The sequence below is a fragment of the Aplidium turbinatum genome, chromosome 7 (genome assembly GCF_918807975.1).
Source record: "Aplidium turbinatum chromosome 7, kaAplTurb1.1, whole genome shotgun sequence".
NCBI classification, from domain to species: Eukaryota; Metazoa; Chordata; class Ascidiacea; order Aplousobranchia; family Polyclinidae; genus Aplidium; species Aplidium turbinatum.
In genome coordinates this window covers 445848-469776 of record NC_137478.1, presented here as the reverse complement: position 1 = coordinate 469776, position 23929 = coordinate 445848, and the positions used below count along the sequence as shown (strand labels likewise).

Below are 23929 nucleotides of genomic sequence, written 5' to 3'. Positions count from 1 at the left end.
AAAGGTACCATTAAAAAATCCCCTTCGAACTTTGTTTGGTAATCACGAAAGAAGAAAGAGCAATGGCAGTGGTGGGAATCAAACCCACGTCAGTGCAACGACTGCCACCGCCCTAAGCCTCCGCGCCAAGCCAGCCAGTGACAAACCGATCAGTTAATTCAGCTATTATTAGCCTTTTCCTTTGTTGCTCAAAGGGGATTTTTTAATGGTACCTTTTAGAAAGTTGCATTCGGGAAGGTAGATGCAGATGTTGATGATTTGATCCTCCTCAGGTCATGGCCTCATTGAGATGGCCTCCAAGGAAATCACAGCACAACAAACATCCGGCCTAGCCACAATCATCGTCGTCAGGAAGATGGGTAGGAAGGGCGCTGTAGATGTCCCCTGGTTTGTGGAGAGAGTGTCCACTACCCCCTCCTCGACGACTGGCCCTGGTGCAATCCAAGGAGACAACTACGATAAATTGGAAGGCATGGTGAGTGGCGTTGCTAAGCGGGAGTGCTTTCGTACTAAACTAGATGTGACGTCAAAACTTTAGGTTGGCGAGAAATCCGAAAAAGTTACTTTTTTGTGAAACGCGTTGGCGAGAATTGTGACACGTGGTGGCGCTCTCAATCCCTAAGTCCTACGGTAGGCACTTTAACAAGCAGATTTCTAATAAACCACGAACCAATCAGAAGCTACGCTGTTCATGACGTGCCTACCAAGTCCTACTGTATTTTTTCCGAACCTGACACTTGGTGGCTTGTCCATGAGATCATATCAACGATCCCATTGTTGATCTCTCACCTCTGCATCCTCTGATCCACTGAAGATCCACATCTTTCCTCAGCTCACCTTCCAAGATGGAGAGGACGAGCAGGAACTGACAATCCCGCTGTCCGCAAAGCCGCAGGACGCTGACGTCACAATGATTGACGTCACACTGCTGACACCTACATCGGGAGGAGGCGCTCTGCTTGGTGACGTTACGACGACCAGGGTTGCTATTAACAACGATCTGGGTGAGTGGCTTCTGATTGACAGCATGCGGTCGGGTTACCATGGAGATCCATTTAACATAAAAGACAGGGTACTCATTGAATGACGTAGGTATGACCAGACTTGGACAACTACATAATTCTAGTTGTCTAATTCGATAAATTAGAGCGAAATGTTGGTAATTCTAATTCTAATCTAATTCGGTAAAAACTTGTTTGCTTTAATTGTAGTTCTTATCCAATCTCCAGTTTTGCTAAACATTTTAGTTTGTCCAACAGTAGTTTTGGCAAATGGAAGGATACTGAGCTCTTATCAACGTTGTACAAAGAAAATACAATAAAACGATCAAGATCAAAGTGTCATTCCATCCCTTGAGCACTAAAGTCATGAAAAATTCGCTTAATTCACAATTTACTGACCTTACAATGTATATTATGACGTAAGTGGTTTTGGCGCTGTGATGATGGAATGACACTTTGATCCCGAGTTGCCACATTGGCGTTTTTATCCAACAAAAAAAGATATGTGACAACTGCGTCCAACTAATTCTAATCTAGTTTAAATTCTACTCTAATTTGTGAAATCTTGGGTAACTCTAACTCTAATCCTAGTCTAATTTGTAAAAGCTTAAATTACTCTAATTATAATTATAATCTAATTTTGAAAGATTACAAAAATTCTACTTGTCCAAGTCTGGGTATGACATCGCCAGCTCTGACAAATTTGAAGTTCAGTTTGTGCCAAATTTGTGGATTAGATAAATCATTGTGTCTTGTACGCCACCAGGTGGTGGAGTGATCAACTTTGCGGACGACCGGTTGTCATGCTTCGGTACCGCCGGCGAGGTGCGCATACCGGTTGTGCGCAGTGGCGAGTGCTCTCATCCATGTCAAGTCACGTGGGAAGCTCATGACGACAGCGCCGTGCGCGGAAAGCACTATAGATCCGGGAAGGGCTCGCTCGCTTTCGTTCCCGACGAACAAAGGTGAGAGCGGCTGCAGCTTCATTGTTTTCTTTCTCGCGTTATTGTTTGATAGTCCCGCGTGTCGTAGTAAAGCAACATGCCCATCAACGAAACGTCTTCATCTAATGAAGTGATGATCTGAGATCTGTCGTCAGTTGAACCACAAAACTGATCAGATCGCCTGGTGGCGCGAAGAAGCAGATCTCCTCCAGGTTGAATAATGGAGGTCCAGAGCGTCATCCCTGCTTATTGTTCTCAAGCAATGATGTAGCCAAGTCGTATCCACATCTTCCTTGTAACGGCCGTTATAGGATGCCACTTAGGCTAGCAATATCATCACACAATCTCCTCATTTATTGATTGAATAAGATTAGGAACAGTTTTCTAAATGCTTGAATCCTCTATGCAGTGATGGTTATCCCTCGTTTTTGAGGATGATGGTCTTCGCAATAAAGTCTTGCGCAGACGCCTGTTCGTAGGTTTTTTTTGTTTGTCGTATCCAGGCTTACACCCGGTGGTTGAAGATTTAGATTAAGTGGACGGGAAGGCAAGGAAGCCAATCTTCGTGTCCACCTTAAGCGGTGTCGAACCGGCGCCCTTTCGATTGCCGTTTCAGTGTTCTCACCACTCCGCTATGCAGCCGACTTGTTGATTAGGTTGTTCGTAGGTTGATTAACGTGGACTTGATGGCGCACACTCAACAAGCACAAATAAACTTGACAAGACCATCGGCTTTATACAATGGCAAGGCAAGCCACGACGATTGGAGCTGGTGACATGCTGCAGCCTTCATCCGCCATCACAGCCGTTGAGCTTGATTGACTTTATCGGCCTGTTCCGCCGTTGGGGACTTGGGTACTTTGGAATATGTTTTGTCTGGCCTCTACCTTTCGACCAACCTGGCATGGGCGACGCTTCTTAACAGACTGAAGGCCGCCAGTCCTTTCAGGAGATTGAAGTTGATGTTGCTTTCTACTCTGGCTCCTGCTGCAGCGCCACTAGCAGCTCATTATTAGCTGGTTTTTAATTAACTTCCACCATCTTGTTGATGATGTCCTAGGTATTAGGTAAGACTTGTTGTGCAAGAAATATAGACGACAATCCACTAACGAACACAATCGTTGCTACCTGCGGTGACGGTTGTTCTCTTGCTGACGTCATGATCTTCTTGTGTTCCAGGAAGGATATTGTCATTCCGATTGTCAACGACCCCTCCGGTGACGTCATGTACTTCAGCGTCTCCCTGGGGAATCCCCGGGGTGGGGTCAAACTGGGTCCGACCAGCACAGCCCAGATAATGATTGACCACGTCCAAGGTGAGTGAAGACAATATAAGTTCCAGAATTTGTGGTGATGTCATTTTTTGGATTCGGAATGATGCAATCCAGCGTGATGACGTAATGCATGTTTATAGAGTTGATAATTTGATTCAGCATTCGTGGTCGTTAGGTTATTGTTTCTATTTGCCACCCGTCATTGCGTAACCATGGCAACGTTTGCAATGGGCGCGGGTGCCTGCCTCTGTGCTTGTTTGATTTTCATCTTTTCAACATTTGCTTGCATTGTTTCCGCGCATGGCTTGTCGTGACGTCAGAGATGCGAAGAGAGTTTCAGATCCAGCTGGATTCGTCCGCGCCAGTGCACGGTGAGAGATGGTTATAATTTTTAAACATTGTTTCCACGTTAACAATCAATCATTTTACATTTTTGGGTTTTCTGTTGATAATTAAAAGAACGTTATTTTACGTAGTTTGCTGTGGAGATTTAAACAAGCATGACGTTTGGATGGCATGTTTCACTGTATGACGTAGATTAGTCGTAGGAGGTGGCTGGTGAGATGCTACGGATCATGCTGAAGATGAATTGTGGAAATGATGTTGGAAGAACATTCGAGGAAAGGAGTTCCGTGTCCCTACCACCTGCTTGACAATGATTGTTCCTCATTCTCACCAGAAGTGTTCTCTCCTGCTGCGCCAAATTGTCTGACTTGGGGCGTTCTCGCAATTGCTTGTGCGACCAAGTTACTTTGCTTCTTATTCACGCAGTGCACGGTCGTGTTGGTTTCGCTGATCCTGCCACAAAAGTTGAACAAAGCGAGGGGAAGGTTGTACTTCTGGTGGAACGGAAGAATGGAAATAAAGGCCGCGTGGTGGTGCCGTGGAGTATTGAATCCACTTCGTTGAAATCTCCTTATCACGTGAGTTGAGCGGCCGTCAATTTCAAATCACTAGCAGTGTTGCCAGATGTTTTCTGAATATTAAATCGATTATTAAGAAATATTAATGGCATTAAGAAATATTAATGGCAATCCTGAGAAGAACGGAAAGGTCAATGGTGAGAGCAATGTGTGGGGTGAAAACGAGAAGGGAAAAAAGGACTGAAGAATTGTTGGATATGCTAGAGATGAGAGAGACCATAGACCAACTGGCAAGGGCAAATGGAGTAAGATGGTATGGACATGTGATAAGGAGGGAGGAAGGAAGTTTTCTTAGAAAGGCACTAGATCTAAAGGTGGATGGGAAGAGGAAACGCGGTCGTCCAAGAAGAACGTGGAAACAACAAGTGAAGGATGAATTTAAAAAAGTCGGACTGAAGGAGGAAGATGCAAGGGACAGGGTGAAATGGAGAAAAGGGATTAAAACAATTGCTGCGCGGAAACAATCGGCCACCCCCACTAGTGGGGAACAAACCGACGATGGATTATGATGATGATGATTAATAAGAAATATTAAATAAGAATATTAAGAAACCTAGCCCAACAGCAGCCGATCCTTTCATGTTAAAACTAGCCGAAAATGTGAAGGATTGAACGAGTAAGGCCAAAGACACTGCTTAACAATTCCACAAAGCGGGATATTTTTAATTATCGGATGATAGTAGATCATGTAACACCCAACAAAACCAAAAACGGACAACTTCCAAATGCTTAACTTTTGATGTTTTGTGTGTTTTCTCACTATCAAGCATCAGTTTAGCTCGGGAGCCATTGATCTCAAAGTTCGTAAGTCTTCGTTTGATTTTCTACAGGATTTGCATGGAGTGGAGGAGTTTAAAGATGGAGAGAACGAAAGCCACATTGAAATTGAAACCCCTCAACTTCCTCAAAATGAAGACCAGGAGGAGTTCAGGTTTGCGTATGAACTTCTTCACAAATGAATACTCGAGTCCTTCTTTGGTTTGTGCTCTTGTCCATCAACTCGCCGTAGCTTCCCCAACGAGGACTTGCGACAGTCAGCTGATGATTATGAACCATGTCTGTTGCGTCACACTTGATTGCACCTGTCAATAGGCAGTTGTCTGTGACGCTGATACGCTGGTTAATAATTATAGTGAGGTATGGAATCTGGTTGATGTTTTCATTAAATAGTTTCACGTGTTGTCCAATGTGCTGCTTCATGTTGTTTCAGGGTGGTTCTGGGAGACCCAACAGGCGGGGCTGTTCTTTCTGATGACGTCAACTGCTTGGTGTCGGTGGTCAATGACGTCATCCCAGGGCGAGTGTCCTTCCTGGAGAAAGAGATAAATGTGAAGCAATCTGAGGAAGAAGTAAACATCCCCGTGGAAAGAAAGATCAGGACTGCAGGCAGGAGGAGTTTATAGTTTTCTCAGCGACATCACTATTTGCGTGATAAGCATGTGCTCAATCAGACGCAAGGACTTTTAATTGTGGAAGCTGTCATTGTCAAAGTCATAATTTATGTGAAGTTACAAAGTTATTGCTCAGTCACCATAACTTGTCGTCAATCAATCAATTTCACTTTTTCAGGAAAAGTTCGTGTTCCTTGGAGGACAACAAGCAGCAACCCTCACTCCCCATTCAACAATATGTCCGGCATTGAAACGTTCGAAGTTGGGGAGGAGGTCTCTAACATCCGGATCAGGATTCCACAAGAGCCCCAGGAGAGTAAAATAGACCAATTCCAGTTCACCCTATCCAATCCTAAAACTCCAGAGGCCACCTTGGGAGACATTACTTCATGTGACGTCACAGTGAACAACGACAAGGGTTCGTGTGGCTATCTTGGATTGTTTCTACAAAACTACTTTCTTTGTGGGTTTCCAACCGTTTGTTAGCTGGTGTAAATAATATTCCAATCGAAGAAATGACATTTCCATTGGTTAACGTAATAACAGAATCGTCGGCAGCAGTGGCCGAGTGGTTAGCTCGTTGGACTCGCAGTCGAGAGCCTGCATGTTCGACTCCAGCCGCTTGCACTTGCTGTTGTTTCTCTGGGCAAGAAACTTTACGATAATTGTCTCTACCCAGTGATCGATTTCGAGTAATGGGTAGTACCAAATTTAAGTCATAAGTAGAGTAGACAACCGGAAACAGACATTGCAGTCGGCTGCAGCGTGGGTCAGGTGTACGTCGGAAGGCGTACACCGATGCATAGCGCTCAAGTCCGCTTTCCCGCAATGCAGGATAAAGATAATAAAACAAAACAAACAAAGAGTGACGTAAGTGTGGCTTTTTTAACGGGAATCAGCGGATGAATATCTGATACACTAACGACGCAATCGTATCATCTTCATCATCAGCTCCTGGTCTGATTACATTTGAGCAAAACAACGTGAGGACGCTACAGAGCAAAGAGCGCATCAGGTTGAAGGTGGTGCGCCGCCAGCGACGCGATGGACGAGTCATTGTTCCTTGGAAGGTGGTGCCAGAGAGCCCAGACTCTGTTTACATCGGAGTTGTAGGTTTGTCGCTCACCATAGATATATGTGGAGTTGTATGCGCTTGGTCCATGCTAATCATTGCCTATCAAACGGTTGACATTCGTCCGGTGATTGAGGACCATATTCGGATTCTAATAATACTGTAATCTGTTGTGAAATGCTGATTCCTCCAAGGATCGCTTTGGTTTGTTTAGTTCGTGCAATGCGATGCATCTGGCGGTGTTCGGTCGTCGGTTGTTGTGAGGCGCAGAAAGTTCCGAACTCTGCAGAGTTTGGAAAGCAGTTTGACGATTCTATCACTTGTTGTGTTCAACGTTGAATCAACGTCAGGTATTTGTTTATACTTCGACTTGTTTGAAGGTGAGACGGTCCTGGAGGATGGTGAAGATCAAGGCAGTGTGGACATTCCTCTCCCCCAAATCCCCCTCAGCAATGTTGGGGAGAACTTTACTGTCATTTTGGAACCGCCAGTGGGCGCTCCTGCTGTGCTGGCTGATGATGCAATGTGCAACGTAGCAGTGACGCATGACATTGGTAAGCAATGACGCAAGCAGGTCAACAATAAGAGGCCTGGTCAGCATCCCGGTGTTCATCCTACTTGTTGGTCGTCTTCCTCGCCTGCATCTGAAATGTCTTTATTGTGTTCCTGGGCAATCTACAAACATCTGACGATCTATCCTCCCGTCAGTGGTTCTGTTGTATATTGCAGGGGAAGGATTGGTCGAGCTTCGATCACGTGATCAGACATGCAATAGTGAGGATGGTCACGCATCAGTGACAGTTGTGCGGAAGTTAGGTCACGACTTTCCAGCAGATGTGCTTTGGTCCACTGAGGATGGTGATGCGATGTCCGGCCAGCATTACGAAGCTGGGGAAGGTAGGTTGATGCAGAGGACTTTGTTGATCATCTCGTTCGTTATATTGATGATCCTCTATCCCAGTTCCTTGCTCTGAAGAGATAATTCCGAGGATTCCAGTAATCGTTTACACATCTTATCGCTTATCAGTTGTTGACGTCTGCATGTTGTAACAAATATTTGAATCGAACCGAGATTATGACCAAGCGTTATGACGTCACGACAGGAAAGCTGAAGTTCAAACAAGGCGAGATGGAAAGAAATATTCGAATTCCATTGGTCAACGACCCAACTGGAGAAACTCGTCACTTTTACGTCAAACTTCATGACGTCAAAGGAAGAGACAAGCTTGGTGACGTCACAACGTGTAAAGTGAAAATATCCAGCGAAGCAAGTAAGTTGGCATTGACATGACGTCATGTATTGTTCATTCAAAACCTGTTCTTACAAAATAATCACTTGACGTCATATCACTCCTCGCTTTCCCAGTGCCCCCCAATGTTGTCTGCGACTTCGACGCCGACCTAGCCTCTCCGCAATCTATCAAAGCTACCTGGTTACCTCCGGTAGACGGCGCACCTGTGGACGGGTACCGAGTGACATACTGGAGCGGACCAGGGACCGTGAAAACCATGGCGGTCGATGGAAAGGTTGGTTTGTTGTTAGTTGATGATGGTTTGTTGTCTGGTCTGGGGTGGTGGCTCAACAATCAACATGCAACCTTCCACTTTCCAGGAGACGACTGCCGAGCTGGCCGACCTACTCCCGGGAACCCCCTACCAGGTCAACGTGCGGCCGTTCAACCAGGTCGGGGACGGCCCCTCTTCCGACACCATGGTAGTGGACACTCAACCAGGTACGTGACGTCACATGGTCTTCTGCAAACCTGGAACTCTTTCTTGTTCCGCCGAGTACGAGGTTGCTCGACTGAACGTCGGTCCGGCACCGCTCTAGAGCACGCGGCTATATCTTGCTACGATACTTAATGACTTGCCAACTAGTCAGATGGTCAGATGACTCGGTCAGATGACTCGATGACTCGGTCAGATGACTCGATGACTGCTCCTTCTTCCAGCTCCCTGTTGTGTCCGATTGCAAGTTTGTCGTGCTATATGTTATCACAAGATGATCAATTGAAATGATTATTGTCTTCAACAGAGTTGCGATTGTCCTACCACACCCCCATCCAAGCGCGCACCAGCGAGGGCGTGGCCTCATTCGCACTCAAGCGAAACATCAAGGACTTCACTGACGTCATAACCTGGCAGCTTGTCAAGGAAACGCGAAAGAAAACAACACGTGGTTCTACGTCATCAACAAGCAGCAGGTAAGTTACTACGTCATTGGAAGTAAGTTTGCGTTGAATGACGCCATCATCTGCGTCACCATAGTCATTGATCGCAATCCAGGTGGGACTACTGAGCAGATCAAATGTTTCTCTTGTTGAAAGCTCCTTTGGTTTGTTTTGTCAACTTAATCTGATCTTTGATAACTTGACTCTTCACAGCTCCTCGGCATCAAGCAGCGACCAATCTAGTGAGCAATCGCCGTTGGTGGTCAGCAGTGGGGTGCTGGAATTCTTCCCAGGGACTGACCAGATGACTGTACAGTACCCACTCAAGCAGAACATGCGGCATTCGTCGCAAGTTTACCGCTTTGTTGCCAAGCAACAGCCACCCAGTGAGGAAAAGGAGGAAAAGTCAGCACGTGAGCGCCACCTGGCGAACATCGAATTGAAGGTGATCAACGACACAGGCTACCCAAGCCGCGTACGGCGTCCACTAGCGACATCGTCGAGTCCATTTGAAGCGATTGTGTCATGGGAAACACCACCACCAGGTGGCCCCATAGACGGGTACCGGGTCATCGCTCGGGGAGGAGGTGAGCTGCTGACAAATTGACAAATTCACCTAAAATTTTCATGCTTTTGTTTATCGAAATGCAAAAGAAACGTTGTTTTGGAAATGATACAGCAACAACAGCGACAAACGAAAAGGTGTCTAAACCGCAACGGTTGAAGACTTCCTAGCAAAGATTTAATTCCAAGGTTTAAATGTCAATGAATATAATTAGGCTTGGCCACCAAACCTGATAGTTGAAACAAGTGGATGGATTTGTTGGAAGAATCAGTCGTCTCCTCGTTCCTAAAACAACTGGAGTGCCAATTGTTGAAGCAATGAGGGATGAATGAATCTTGCAACCATCACACACAAATATATTGAAGCAATCTCAAGTTGATGTGGTCACAGTATTCCTGAATGGCGCATGAACATTTTGTAAATAAACAAAACTGGCCATGGATCACCCCGCTATGACTTGTTCGGCTCATTTCACTTTAATCAAATTGTTCCGCCACGACTCCCCCTCCTATGACCGAACAATCACACAGTGACGACCTTTGTCATTGCAGACGAACCTGACGTAGTTGCTGACGTTGGTCCACACGATAGAAAAACTACACTAAAAGGATTACGTCCATCCACCAGCTATGACATCACAGTACAACCTTATAACGACGTCGGTGAGTCGCGATCGTCCCCGCCCGCCCACGTGACCACGCAGGAAGGTGAGTGGTTGACAACGGTTCATGCTGGAGTGTCGCGTGGCCAGCGTGGAATCGTATTTGTGATAACGCGGGATTCGAACCCACTTGCTTCAGCTTGACTCGTTCTTATGGTTACGTTTTCAATGCAGAGCTCAAGATCGAGTTCACGGAGAGATTCTACACATTCAAGTCCTCCGACAAAGTGGCTGTCATTCCCATCCGACGTCACTTCACGCGCGGTTACGCAACTCTCAATTGGAATGCGCGCTGGTCCAAGCATGGCAATGACGTCACTGAAGCGTATTCGTCGTCGTCTGATTCCGAACAAGAAGAAGCGGTAACTATGACGTGTGCTGCTACACGATGTCGTCATGCTTCATTGTTACATCAGATGTGCTTGCATCAACTCTAGTCATGTGATAATATGCAGACGCAAAGAAGAAGTTGGGCGTCCGGATCGGTGGCCTTCCCTGACGGAGTTGACACAGCGGAGGTCCGTATTCCTCTTCAGCAGGCCACTCCTCCAACTCCAAAGAAGAAATCCTTCTTTTGGCTCCAAGTGGTCGATCCGAGCAAGCATAAGAATCTCGCTGCGATGAGGATCAAGTTGGTCGACGACAGAGGTATCGTGGGTTCATCTTCTTTGACTTTGTGCCCGTATTGTGACGTTCAATGATTCGATCTCTTCAACAGAGCGGGGCGTGATTGGGTTTGTACGCCCTCTGGTGGCGCTGGCAGGCGGCAACGATGCTGCTGACGTCGCCCTCTTGCCTCTGATGCGTCACAATGGGGCTGACGACCACGTGACCATCGATTGGAGGTTGAAGTGCCTGGAAGAGGTCAATAACCTTGTGCTGTCGGACTCCCGCGCCGGATCTGTGACGTTTTGCGATGGTGAAGACGAATCCTCGGTCGCCATCTTCTTTGAGTCCAACTGGGTCGATTTGTTCCATTCTAATAAACCGCTAGATGTCAGTGTTGAACTGACCGAGGCCCACAGGGGAGCGGAAATATCAAGCGAGCGAAATTGCGTCATCAGATTGATTCCTGGTGAGAAGATGCGCCAGCTAACTGCAGTCGAATGCCGTAATTACAACCAGTGGATGTCGCATTGGCATGTCTCGAAAGAATGCTGCCCAAACTAATTTGCAACGAATCGAACCAACATAACATGCACGTCACTAAGCAACCACAGCAACCACCGAACTACAAATAACCAACACAACTGACACCTTGCTCACTGCACAACTCCTCAATAAAATTAATCCATTATTGAAATTAACAATTCTATTTCAGGTTACTATTTTCTAAACTAATTTAATGTGACTAACTGTGTATTCAGGCAGTGTCAAATTAACCTTTGACCTGTCTCTCTTTCTTGTGGTCACCCTTGACCGCTAACCTTCTTTTTTCTCTCCGTGCACGACAATGACGTCATGTGATGAATCTGTGAACGACCGCATGAAGCGTTTTCATTGGCTGTTGTCAGGAACACAATATGACGATTACAAGGTAAAGCTGCATGGTTGATATCATAACTGGCTGCTTGTTAATTGTTGAACATTTCTGTGTGTGACCGGATAATGTCACCGATGGTTGTTTTGTATTATCGTGATCATCGCACGACTACAACCTGGTTTGATTTGTTTGCTTATGATGTTACAACTTATCGCGACGTCACCGATATTTCTCTTCTTGCAGCGGATCGAGGGGTGGTCACTGTGTCAAGGAGTAGCCCAAGTGTTAGCTGGCCCCTACAACGCAACCGACTTGAGTTCAAGGTGGACAGGAGTGGGGAATGTTATGGACCTGTGTACTTACAATGGGATCTAATGGCGGAATCTGGACGAAGGGACGACCTGGCGAGGTACTTTCCCAACCTCGCCGGGGATTTGCATTTGGCAAACCGAGAAAAAGAAACTGTCCTAATTGTTCCAACTTTCGATAATGAACAAATTCCTTATTTGGAGGATGATGTACCACTCAGCCTTCAAGTTGTCATGGTTACCGATGGTGTGGGATTGAGTGAGAACTCGGAATTGTTGCCAATAAAACTGGCGGCCAACCGTGGCGTGGTGTCGGCCCAGCCCTGCATCCGGGATCTTGCTTGGCCTGTTCAGGACAGAAGAATCGAGTTTGTTGCCACGAGGGAAGATGGCGCAAACGGTCCTGCTTATCTTCAATGGGAGATTGTTAAGTCTCTTGAAGAAATCCCTGGAATTGGGAAACTACCTCCATCCTATAACGATACAATGACCAGATGCTTCCGAGGAGGACATGGCGACATCCGGTTTGCTCATGGAGAGACGACATCAAAGTTCTACATCCCAACATCTGATGAAAGTGAGCCTGGGCCGGCAGAAGACACAACATTTCCTGTTCGGATACTTCCGGTATCCTCCGGAGTGAGGATTAAAGATGGAAACGAGTTGTCTTTGTTTACTTTGAAGAAAAGTGATCCAGGAATTTTCGGGTTTCCTCGCCAATTTTTTGAGAAAGCATCTGTTGACACGGAAGCGGTGTCCATCCCCATCCTCCGCGAAGAAGGATCAGATGGAAGCGTTTCAGTGGAGTATTCCATTCAAGAGGATTCTGCTCGCTCTGGAGTTCACTACGCAGGAGAATCCGGGACTGTTCACTTCAAGCACAGAGAAGTTGAAAAGGAGATTGTGGTTCCTCTCATACCCGATGCTCAGTATCATCATCCAGTGACGTTTGTCATTGAACTTGTGCACACCACTGAAGGCGCTACAATACGGATGGAAGGCCATCATGTGGAAGTTAGTTTGCTTGGCAACTACGTTGAACCTCAAGGAACAATCACTTTCAACAATGATGAGGAAGAGGTCGAGGAGTGTTACAACGCAAACGAAACCTCGTTTGTTTCCATTCCTGTTAAACGGGTTGCCGGAACAGCAGGAGAAAAGAAAGTTCTTTGTTCTACGGTACGTGGCACTGCTCAAGATGGGATCCATTACAAATCTATCCATGAAGTTCTGACGTTCCATGATGGTGAAACAATGAAGGAAGTTCGCATCGAAATTCTACCGGAGAAATATCAAAGTCCTCTTCAGTTTCTCGTCAAACTCAGCAATCTGGACTCGACTGGGGAGGATTGTACTAAAACTATAAATTTAGCTCCAACGCATCAGGAACCTACTGGGAAGCTTATTACTCCAGCAGATGAAGCTCAACCAGACATTGAAGTTGATGCAATGCATCAGTCGTCAGTAGTTATTCCAGTGCAGAGACGTGGAGGAAGTCGAGGTGACATTTCAATAAAGTTTAAAACGAAGGATGGATCTGCTAAGGCTGGAAAGCACTACATGTCAACTTCTACTGCTCTCACTATGAAAGATGGTGAGATTGCTGGCGATGTGGAAATTCCCATTCTTTCTTCTTCTTATACGGAAACGTTATACTTCTTTGTCGAGTTTGGTGATTCAGAGGAAGAACTGGCAAAGTCAGATAAGAACGAAATAAAAATTTGTCTTCTTCCGACTGTAAAAGAACTGCCAGGATTAATTACGATTGATGAAAGAAGTGACCAGGAAGTTAAATCATCCTCTTGCGATGTTGTCAACATCCGATTGCGACGTCATTGCGGCACCGGCGGTGCAGTCGCGGTGTTTCTCAGAACTATCGATGGGTCCGCACAGCACGGTTTGAATTATCAGGAAGTGAATGAGATTGTGTCTTTCGAAGACGGAGAGGATAACACCAGCATACCTATTTCCATATTTCCTCATTTCCATCGGAGTTCTCTTCATTTTCATGTCAAGATCAGTGATCCCTCTGGAGGATCCCAACTCGGGGAGGTTACTTCAACAGAGATCACTTTGCTCCCAACTGATTCTGAACCATCCGGATATGCTTCGTTTCAGTTATCGGATGAACAAAGTCCCATAAAAGTAAATGCAGCTTTGGAAAAGATGGTTTGCATTCCTGTGACACGTTTAGAAGGTGTCGGTGGAGAAATTGAAGTCAACTATGAAACAAAGGAAGGAACAGCCCAAGATGGGAAGCATTTTGTTCCAACTGAAGGAACACTGAAGATGCGAGATCGCGAAGATAAAGCTGAAATTTGTGTTCCTCTTCTTCAAGGATTGTATCGGAAAGATTTAGACTTCGTTTTGAAATTGAGGGGTGGAGATCCGAACCCGAGTGCTGTCGACACAGTAAAAGTTATCCTCCTCTCAACAGACAACGAACCTCCTGGCATAATCTCGCTTCCAGAAAGTGAATTGGAAGTCAGTGCTAAAACATGCGACTGCTTGTATGTTCCAATCAGAAGACACGACGGAGCAGGAGGGAATGTTTCTGTGAAAATGAAATCCATGGATGGCAGTGCCATTGAAGGAGTTCACTATAAAAAGATTGACGGGAAAGTCACATTGAAAGATGGACAGGATAATGTTGAGGTTCCTATTGCAATTCTTCCTGAAAAGTACGAAGGTGACGTCAACTTTACTGTGGAGATCAGCGAACCTCAAGGAGGAGCAACAATCGGACACCAACATCTTCATGTAAAGTTGCTATCAACAGAAGATGAACCGCGGGGACGTTTGCTGGTTCCTGGAGGAAACAATTTGTTCTTCAATAGTGGAAAAGGTAAATCTGCTTCAATTTCTCTTCGAAGAGTGGATGGAAGTCGTGGGATTTTATCTGCAGATTATTACACTGTTGAATGCGCTGATCCACCCACAAATTACTATGTAGAAACAAGGGGAAAGATTGTTTTTAAAGATGGACAAGAGGAATCTGTGGTGGAAATCCCTCTCATCCAGAGTGACTACGTTAAGGATGTTGAATTCAAATTAGTCATAAAGCCATTGGAAGATCCTAGCGCAGATGAAATCGAGGTTAACGTTACATTGAACGCCACAAGATCTCCCATTGAGAAACGTATAACTCTTCCCAGCAACAACATCACCGTAACGACAACAGATGAAAGCTTTGTCATCATTCCATTGCATCGTTCACCTGATGACCTCTCTACTAAAGCTGTGGTTCCTTTTAGGACAAAACGAGGCACTGCTCAGCCCAAACGTCATTACATTCCTGTCGAAAACGAAATTGAGATTCCTGAAGGTGTAAAGCAAACCCAAGTTCGAATCCCACTCGTAAAAGCTTCTCATAAGGTTCCTTTGACTTTCTCGGTGGAATTCGATGATGATTGCAAATCTTCAGTATGTATTACTCTTCTTCCGACGTTGAACAATCCTCCCGGAAGAGTAGAGTTCAGCAATTCCACTTACACTTTTACACTTCCAAAAGAATCAACACAAAATGGCATTATTTCCATACCAGTGAGAAGAAGAAAAGGAACAGGTGGAAAAGTGGAAGTTGACTATTTTACCAGAGACAACTCTGCTATTTCAGGAAAACATTATCAAGAAGCAAGTGGCCAGTTGGTGTTTGAAGGTGGTGAGAATCGTAAGATGATTGACATCCTGCTGCTCCCAGGATCAAGTTTTGCGCAAGATGTTAGCTTTGTCTTGGAGTTGGGTGCCATCACCGGTGGTGCAGAAGTTGCGGATATTTACGAGACAGAGATAACTTTGGAGCCCCCTTTGGATGATAGTGATCCTGGAGTGCTTGGATTCGCATCAACAAAGACATACTTTACTTCATCAAAATTAAAGAGAACAAAAGCAAAGAATGTGAAAGTTGAGATCCCTATTCGGAGAACTCTGGGATGTGGCGGGGATGTTGCTGCAGACTTTTTCTTGAGAGACAACATGGCTGTGGCTGGGAAGCATTACGTAGACACGGACGGAGAGGTGAAATTTTTGGATAAAGAAGCGTTGAAAACAATAGAAATAGATCTTCTTCCTGGCAATCACTTTACTGATCCAGTGTCTTTCACTGCGGAACTCGGAGAAACAATTGGAGGAGCAGAGTTAGGAATCTATGAGACTGAAGTCATTCTCACTCCAAAAGAGCGTAATGTAAAAGGAAGAATTGATCACTCATTATCAAACGACTCCTCAGAAAGTTCTTCATCAGAAGATTTATCATTATCGTCATCGTCAGCATCGTCATCATCATCATCATCATTGTCTTCTTCAGCGGAAAGTGATTCTGATATTTCAATTGGAATAAAGGAAGATGTCAGAATGAAGGGTGAGTGCGTTTTGATTGTACATTTATTTAGTTTCCATAACAACATCTAATGTTTCTCCAGATGATAAACGCTATCCCGTAACGCTAACTTATGTCTCCATCCAGTGGTTGGCGATGGCTCTGCTGGACAAATCGGTTTTATGCGCGACCGCTATGACGTCACAAGAGGCGTGGATGAGGAAGCTGTGATTCCAATCAGTAGAACGGAAGGATTTTCGGGATCGGTGGATGTAGCATGGAGCACCAGGGAAAATACAGCGGAAGTTGACAAGGACTTTGTGGAAAGTTATGGGATTGCTTGTTTTGAAGATGGGAAGGAGGAAGTGTGTCTGAACATTTCCCTCCTGGATGCACGACCATGCGATGAAGAACAGAAAGAGAGGAGCTTCATTGTGGAACTTGGACAACCTGAAGGAGGAGCCACCATGGGAAGATACGAATCAAGTGTCTTTATCCTGCCCACTCATCAAGAATCGCTGCAACCAGGTAAGCAAGATTTCATCTTTAACTAACAGTTGTAAATTAAAATCTCATTGTTAATTGCTCTCATGGTCACTTTCCTGAGGTCACTTCTATGCACGTTCGAGGGATCACGTTCAATGTTTGCTGTGCCAATGTTTTTCAAACATTGTCTCGATGTGACCCAAGATATACTTTGTGTTCCTTTTCGGTGTTTGTGGCAAATGATCGGGAAGCATGTATATCCCTTAGCAACCGATGGTATGCTGCCGACTATGACGACAAAATCCTGATGGAAGGACTCTGACATCGCCAATTCAAGAAGGCATCCAGGGTTACCAGGTGGTGGGTCATTTTCGTATGTAGCATTTTGAAGTGGGTCGTCTTTGCTGGCGACAACTGGTTCGGCCTCCTAAGTTTATTGACATGCACCTAATGATGATGTCACTATGATGGGGAGGCCCATGATCGTCTTAGTGATGACGTAAACCGCTTGAACTTGCACCCATGAAGCGGCCACTTTGCACAAACTGCGCAGGGCTTGAACGCCTATTAAGGTATTTTACACAGTTTGTACTGCATCGATCAAATAGCCTGTGGGAAGTGATTCTTAATAGATTTTTGAGAAACCTCGCATTAGTTTCAAGCTAAGCAAAACATGGCCACAAGACCTTGTCATGGACCATGGTTTGAGAATCTTCATTAGCCACGACCATGACGAGTTTCTTTGGTGTTTCCGTTTTGCTCCATTGCTGCATAAGTTGTGCTGATGAATAACTTATCTTCTTATATTTTCAACAGAACGAAGATCATCGAGTCGCCGCATCTTCATCCTTTTCTTCTTTGGATAACTTTTATCTTCAACACTTATTTTCACTTTATTTCTTTAATCTTTTCTGATTTTTTTTGCAGATTATTTTAAATATTTCTATTTGATTGTCTCAGAAATTGCTTCTGTATTTTACATATGATCTGCAATGACGATATCGGTGTTGGTTGTGTGTATGATTGAAGTCACCACGGTCACTTGTTACACAACAAGCACAAACTAACAAACACACGAGCACATTGACAAGTGTGGACACGAACACGAAACAGAACGATCTCTTTGTTGCTTTTGTGTTTATCCCCACGTGTATCCCCATCCAAGAAAACACAGCAGCTGTTCAATTAATGTTGAGACTGGATGAGGCGATCTCTACCACGCGAGATTTCTGCCTCCCACATGGCTCCCTCATAGGAGAAATGTCTACGTCAGCTACGTCCAAGACAAATAGCGTGACGCAGAACTGACGTCGTCTTACGATATAGACGAAGCGCTGTCATCCATGTCAGATAATGACCGTCTGGCAAGATCCAATCAGAGGCTGCACAATTAGCAGAAGTGATGTTGTTCAGCGCCTACGTTAGAATGTACTTTGGTAACTTCACACTTATTGATATTTCAGCTCGTCTTGTGCCACCAAGAAATGTACGAACCGTTGTTAACGATGCGACATGCTTCTCAGTGGCCTGGGATCCGCAGGAGGCGCCAGTGCATGAGTACCTGGTGAGGCGACTACGTCCGTTAGGCAGAGATGATAACTTTCTAATAAGTGAATGCGAAATGGAAATGCCAACAAATCCTGCAACTTTGTGAAGGTTTAGGGGGTTAGCTTATTGAATGCCAGGGAAAATGTTGGAATGTTCAGGAGTTTTTGTCATAAAATGTATAGGTTCTTTCTCTGACGCCCCCAATTCAAGAAAGTAGCCAGTGTTGCCAGGTGGTGTTTTTTCCTATGTAACATTTTAAAGTGAGCTTAGTACGATCATGGCAGCCCTGCTTGACTTTATTACGCGATGATCACTGAGAACGTGAATAGCGATTCGATATTGTTCATTGGCTCTAGGCCTTGACGTCATGTATAAACAGGATTTACTTGTTGACCCGAATTGTTGTTATAACCCAGCGCTCTACAAACGGCTTGCTGCGTCACAATGGTGTGCCGCGAGACGACTTGAGGTGTGTTGCATGATAAATAATCTGTACATACTTTTTTAAAACGGAGCTGCAATTGGAAAGCAAAGCAGTCTTATCAATTGCTGATTGATCTGTTTTGAGATATCAGCAACGAATTGTGTCAAATGTGATATAAAGTTGCTCATGTTCTTTGTTGTTAAATTGAAACACGGAGTTGCGTTGCTTGAGCGCACACCCGAAGAGTCGATCCATCGTTGCTTGATCTTCTGGTTTCCTCTTTCGCAAAGTCAGGCGTGAGGCAGACGATGAAAAGTTTGATGCTAATCTTAATCACGTGACGCGGTTGCAGGTTTCTTACAAACGTGCCGGTTCCCATGGCGACCCGAAACGACATACAGTGCCCTCTAGCGAGCATTCTCTCACCATAGAGGGGCTGGTACCGGAGTCAGCCTACGCTGTGGTGGTGTCCGCTCTGGGGGAGAGTGGCCAGCAACTGTCCAGTGACGTCATCCCATGCAAGCTGCCAGGACAAAGTGAGTGTAGGGATGTTTCAATTGATCGCTGGGACAATTTGCGTTGTTTCAGTGACGCACTACGTGACGTCATTTAGTGTGGATCGTGTAGAGTTGCAACTGGCAACCGATTTGCTTCCAAAACGTCGCTAAAGCTGTTGGTTCACTTATTTATTCATTGACATCGCTATTTCTTGTTTGGTTTGTGTACGTTTCATTTGCGATTCATCTACGTTTGGTGATGTCACAATCACAAAACCAGTTTGTGGCAAATATTTCTTTTTTTTAACATAATCTTATATTTTCTTCAGTTCCTGGCCCTCCTAACAGGCTCGCCTTCCAAGTGCTCTCCCCCACGTCTCTGAACTGCTCCTGGGGTGAGCCTGCCATCACAAACGGCCTCATCACCGGGTATGAAGTTCTTTACAAGCCCACAGGTTAGTGGTTGCGGGTTTCATAAAATTATTAAAAACGCGGCTTAGATCGAGACTACCGTCCGAACATTTCCGCAGATGAACAGGTTGCTATGATGCAACCTCCCGTGGTGGTCCGCATCCCGAATGGACAGTTCCGATCTCTTCTTGTGGAGAACCTCCGGGAAAACACCGCATACGCCTACACAGTGCGTGCGCAGAATAAATCTGGGCTTGGTGCTCCAAGAGAGGCGACAATGAAGATCGAACACGTTGGCTCTCGGCCGCCATCAGGTGATGATTATTTGCTTCTATCTTCGTTGGTGAATTTGTGGTATTCCTCTTGGTGAAAAAACAAATCCTCTCCAGTCTCGATGAACTTCTTCGTATTGATACGTGTAGTGTTTTATTTTCGAAACTCTGAGAATGTGTCCCTTTTTAATGGCCGCATCCCGCTCCCATTTCAGCAATTTTTCTGGACGAAGAGAACATGAAGATTGTGCAAAAACAGATAGAACTAGAAGAAGCGCAACGTCAGGAGAGGATGAAGAGCCGATCCACATCTTCAACCTCAATGGAAAGTGATCCTGGCTCCTCCTCAACTAGGGTCAGTCCGATTTTTGTTTGAAACTTCACCATGGGGATTCGTTGTTTTGTTCCAATTCACGATGTTGCTTTTTCAAATTGAATTCTTTTGTACTTTGCGTGTAATCTTTCAACTTTGACCTCAGATTACAAACCGAACCCAACTAACCCCAAGCCAAGACACATCAGCAGCAGCAACAAAGACTCGCGTCACAAGGTTGGAATGTTATGTCAATGTGACGTCATAATGTGCGATTGTGACTTTAATAGAGTGGTGCATGTTGAACCGCCTCGTTGATCGTTTCTATGTTTGACCTTCTGTGATGTCATTGGCAGATACATCCACAGAGAGGGTAGGACCGAACCGGAAGTAGAGACCGTGGAGTACGATGGGAGGCTGACACAGGAGGAACTCAACAAGAAAAACGTGAGTAGTAAAAAGTCTTCATCGTCGCCTGTTCTGGATGGTGGGCACCGGCTAGTTGCCTTACAATGACGCGATGGGCGACGTGGCTATGAAAGTATCTGGGGATCTATGGCTGAGGAGGATTTCATGTCTCGTGTCAGTTCGCTGTTCGATTATAATTTTCCGCATTTCTATTGTCAGTGAATTGTGACTTTAATGTTGCAGAGCGGCCCCAAGCTTCAGGTATTATGACGATTGCAGACGATTAACAACTTTTGTTTGGTCTAACGCGCATGCGCTGTTGTTGCTATGCGACGGTTTTCGTCATGATGTTGATTTGTTGACGTAACGTTCGCGTCATCATCGCCTGTGGGTCAGGAGATGTTTGCATGTTTGGAACCGCGAATTGATCTGACGTGACATCAACTCAAACCAACCTGATGTCAAAAAAAATTAACGTTGTTTCAACACAAACCCATCGACGTGTCAATAAATCAGTGACGTGAATTTTGAACTATGTTGACGTCAGGGTCTCGTAAGCGCATGGCGTGAGGGGTGGCCATGGGGACTGGGGAGTCTTTGAAAGTATCGTTTTCATTACGTGTGTAATGTGCTCTGCTGTGAAAGATCCTCTGCTGTGCGATTTGAGGAAGACAATTAGTTGGCACAGCTGGAACGTGATGATACCCTGCTTTCCTTGCACAACATTGGTCTGCAACTTGTACGTTTTACTTTAACTTAAGATTTTGCCTTTCACGTTGCCAACCCATCGGTAGTTGCCTGGGTCGCCACCTCTATGCTGCTTGCTCATGAACTGACATTGCGGTGTTGCCAGATTCAAGTCATCTCGTACGACACGACTCAGTCGTCAGTTGAGGGTTCTCCTTCGACCGTGATGGTCGGATATGGACAAGCACCCGACGAATATAGCAACACAGACGTGCAGACGAACGTGTCCCAGGATACACAAGTGTTCACCGACGTCCAAGAATCACAAGATGGCGACACTGAGGTAGGTCGTGGTTACTTGTTGTCCTGTCCAGGTTGAAGGTTTGGGCTGGGAAGCCAAACTCGTTCATCTCCAGGCATGATATCTTGTTTTGTCAGCAACACAGCCGCATGCTTCTGAGCGGCGTCCTACCAATACTCTCACCACTCGGCCATGCATCCAACAATGACGTCATTTTAGGTCATCATGACGCATTGCCGTTATGAGCGCAGACATTAGTTTAGTGTTTGTCGTTTGCTCCCATCTGATGTTGGATGCATCTTCCAGATTACCACCATTACGAAGACCTACCGAACGACAACCACGGAGCGGAGGATGGAGACAAGCTCTGGCGCATCATCCGTGATGGTTCCTCCGAGCAATTCAAACCAGAACACCAAACGTTAGAACCAGATGGCAACCACTCACAGCTTGCCACGTCATCTCATGGCGCGACTATACATCTGACTTCCTGCGTTACATTGCCAATCCTGACGTCATCGTATTCGCAGGAGAGATTAGAATTGTTTCTAAGCGACCGCTGGGTGGCGATATGACGTCATAGAGTGAATGTTGAAGTATGGATTGTGACGTCAGAAGTGCGGGCGGCTCCAAAGCACAAAACTTTTTATTTCAGTTCCTAGATTTTGTTGCAATGCGAACAACGCGCGTGTTTCAATAAGTTTGTTTGTTTTATATCCTTCGTAACGATGAGATCATGTTTTATTCGTGACGTCATAGTAACTTTAACTAACTTCCCACTAATGCGCACGAATGCACTGAACGATGCTATAAATCGAAAATAATCTCAGAATATAATTACTATCCGGTTGATCGACTATCCGGATTAAGCAGCTATCCGGTTTGCTTCATGAATTCCGCTTTGTACATCGCTGCATGTGACGTCGCTCGATATATTAAACCAAACACGGATTGTTAGTCTTCGTTTCAAACAGGTCGGAATATCGATGGCTCTTTTGTGATTGGCAGAATTCTTTTTAATTGTCAACAAAAACCCTTCAATCAAGCCACGCAAACAGTTCAGATGCAATCTTTCCTTCAGCGACACTTAACGGATGGATATCTAGGTAGCAAGCCCTCAACGACAAAAGAAAAAAATTATGGTTATTTAGTCTCGGTGGCCTGCGATAGTCGCTCAAGTCTACAGCAGCGAATCGCAATTGTTCGACTGCCACTGTGCGGTTTGTTATCAACGTAAAGTTTCTTCTTCTGATGTTGTTTCATGAAACGAGAAATAAATTGCTAGACAGGTGACAGGCTACTTCCCAGCTTGGTGCTGTACAACCTCAAGTAATCGCAACTTAGTTGTTTTGATTTGTAATGATGCCTCAAAGCTACCAAACCCACTTCACTTGTCTTTCTGTTAAAGAAATATTTTCTGTTTAAATATAGATGATGATGAGCAGTTTAAACTTCTGCGAATGAAACAATGAAATTTTCAGCTGTGGCCTCGTTAGGAAAACTTTCAACGCAACAGCAGAAGGGATTTAAATTCCAAACAAAAAGTTTTCCATCTTTCAACCCAACTTCCTTCTGTGAATTCTTTATTTAGACGTAACTCGGTGTTGTTACGTCACGAGTTTGTTTTAGGCGAGTGCTTCATTATGACGATGTCAATTCCACTCCCGTGCCAGAGCGGTGTCCAACGTTTTTTCGTAAACAGTTGTTCGTAAAACAATTGTTTGTAAAATTAATTTTTTGTAACACAATTCTTCGTAAAGCATTTCTTCGTGGATGCTATTGACCGTAACACTAATTGTTCGTAAAACGGTTACAATAATTAGTTACAATAAACAGTTACAATAATTAAATAGGGTAGCGTATAGCCTATGCTAGAGATGTGACGTACTGTAGACGAGCAGACATAGTGTAGACTCCATGATTCAGAATGGCATTGCACTTCGTGCGTAGCGAAAAAGGAAAGCCAAAACTTTTGTATGGTGGCCAGCTTCATTACAAAGATTATAGTGCACTCAACGCACAAGGGCAAGAAACTACTTAGGCTATTGGAAATTTGAGGATTTTCAAAAGAAATGTCCTGGACGAGTAAGAACAGGGGCGCCGAAACGATTTTGGCTGGGGGGCAGGATTATGAAAAAGGGCACTTTTGTTGCTGAAAGGTCAATCTTTAAAAAGTTTTAAGATAAGATATAGCGATAATGCTCATCTATCAGCTCACTATTGAGTAATGATACAAGTGTCCGGTATACAATGAAGGACATCATGCTATGTTATAATGATGTAACCTACTGGGTTGCAGAATTTCGTGCCGTGAATATTATTTTGAGGCAAAAATAAAATTATAACTAGGTTAAAAGCGAATAGCAGAAATTGTTATATTGCAAAATGTGCAGTAGCTTACATGACCTTAAAAGGGCACCATTTCCCCCTTCCCCTCCATGATGCCCCCCTGTCCCCCCCCATCGCTTCCG

General features: G+C 45.0%; 1 protein-coding gene across 1 annotated transcript in view; it reads left to right on the top strand.

Annotated features, from left to right (window-relative positions):
• LOC145774794 (uncharacterized) overlaps positions 1 to 22415 on the top strand; it is a 58312-nt gene extending 35897 nt beyond the window's left edge. Inside the window, 32 exon segments of the mRNA XM_082586105.1 lie at positions 273 to 475; positions 833 to 1004; positions 1768 to 1966; positions 3125 to 3261; positions 3540 to 3590; positions 3991 to 4142; positions 4973 to 5073; positions 5353 to 5528; positions 5712 to 5951; positions 6485 to 6646; positions 6986 to 7159; positions 7335 to 7502; positions 7709 to 7876; positions 7972 to 8132; positions 8218 to 8338; positions 8641 to 8809; positions 8990 to 9363; positions 9893 to 10048; positions 10177 to 10361; positions 10458 to 10650; positions 10721 to 11077; positions 11729 to 16153; positions 16259 to 16639; positions 18061 to 18161; positions 18922 to 19105; positions 19396 to 19521; positions 19597 to 19791; positions 19965 to 20104; positions 20229 to 20299; positions 20419 to 20509; positions 21324 to 21500; positions 21765 to 22415. Coding sequence (XP_082442231.1) covers positions 273 to 475; positions 833 to 1004; positions 1768 to 1966; positions 3125 to 3261; positions 3540 to 3590; positions 3991 to 4142; positions 4973 to 5073; positions 5353 to 5528; positions 5712 to 5951; positions 6485 to 6646; positions 6986 to 7159; positions 7335 to 7502; positions 7709 to 7876; positions 7972 to 8132; positions 8218 to 8338; positions 8641 to 8809; positions 8990 to 9363; positions 9893 to 10048; positions 10177 to 10361; positions 10458 to 10650; positions 10721 to 11077; positions 11729 to 16153; positions 16259 to 16639; positions 18061 to 18161; positions 18922 to 19105; positions 19396 to 19521; positions 19597 to 19791; positions 19965 to 20104; positions 20229 to 20299; positions 20419 to 20509; positions 21324 to 21500; positions 21765 to 21884 — 9830 coding nt within the window. The 3' untranslated portion in view covers positions 21885 to 22415.
• The last annotated feature ends 1514 nt before the right edge of the window (positions 22416 to 23929 follow it).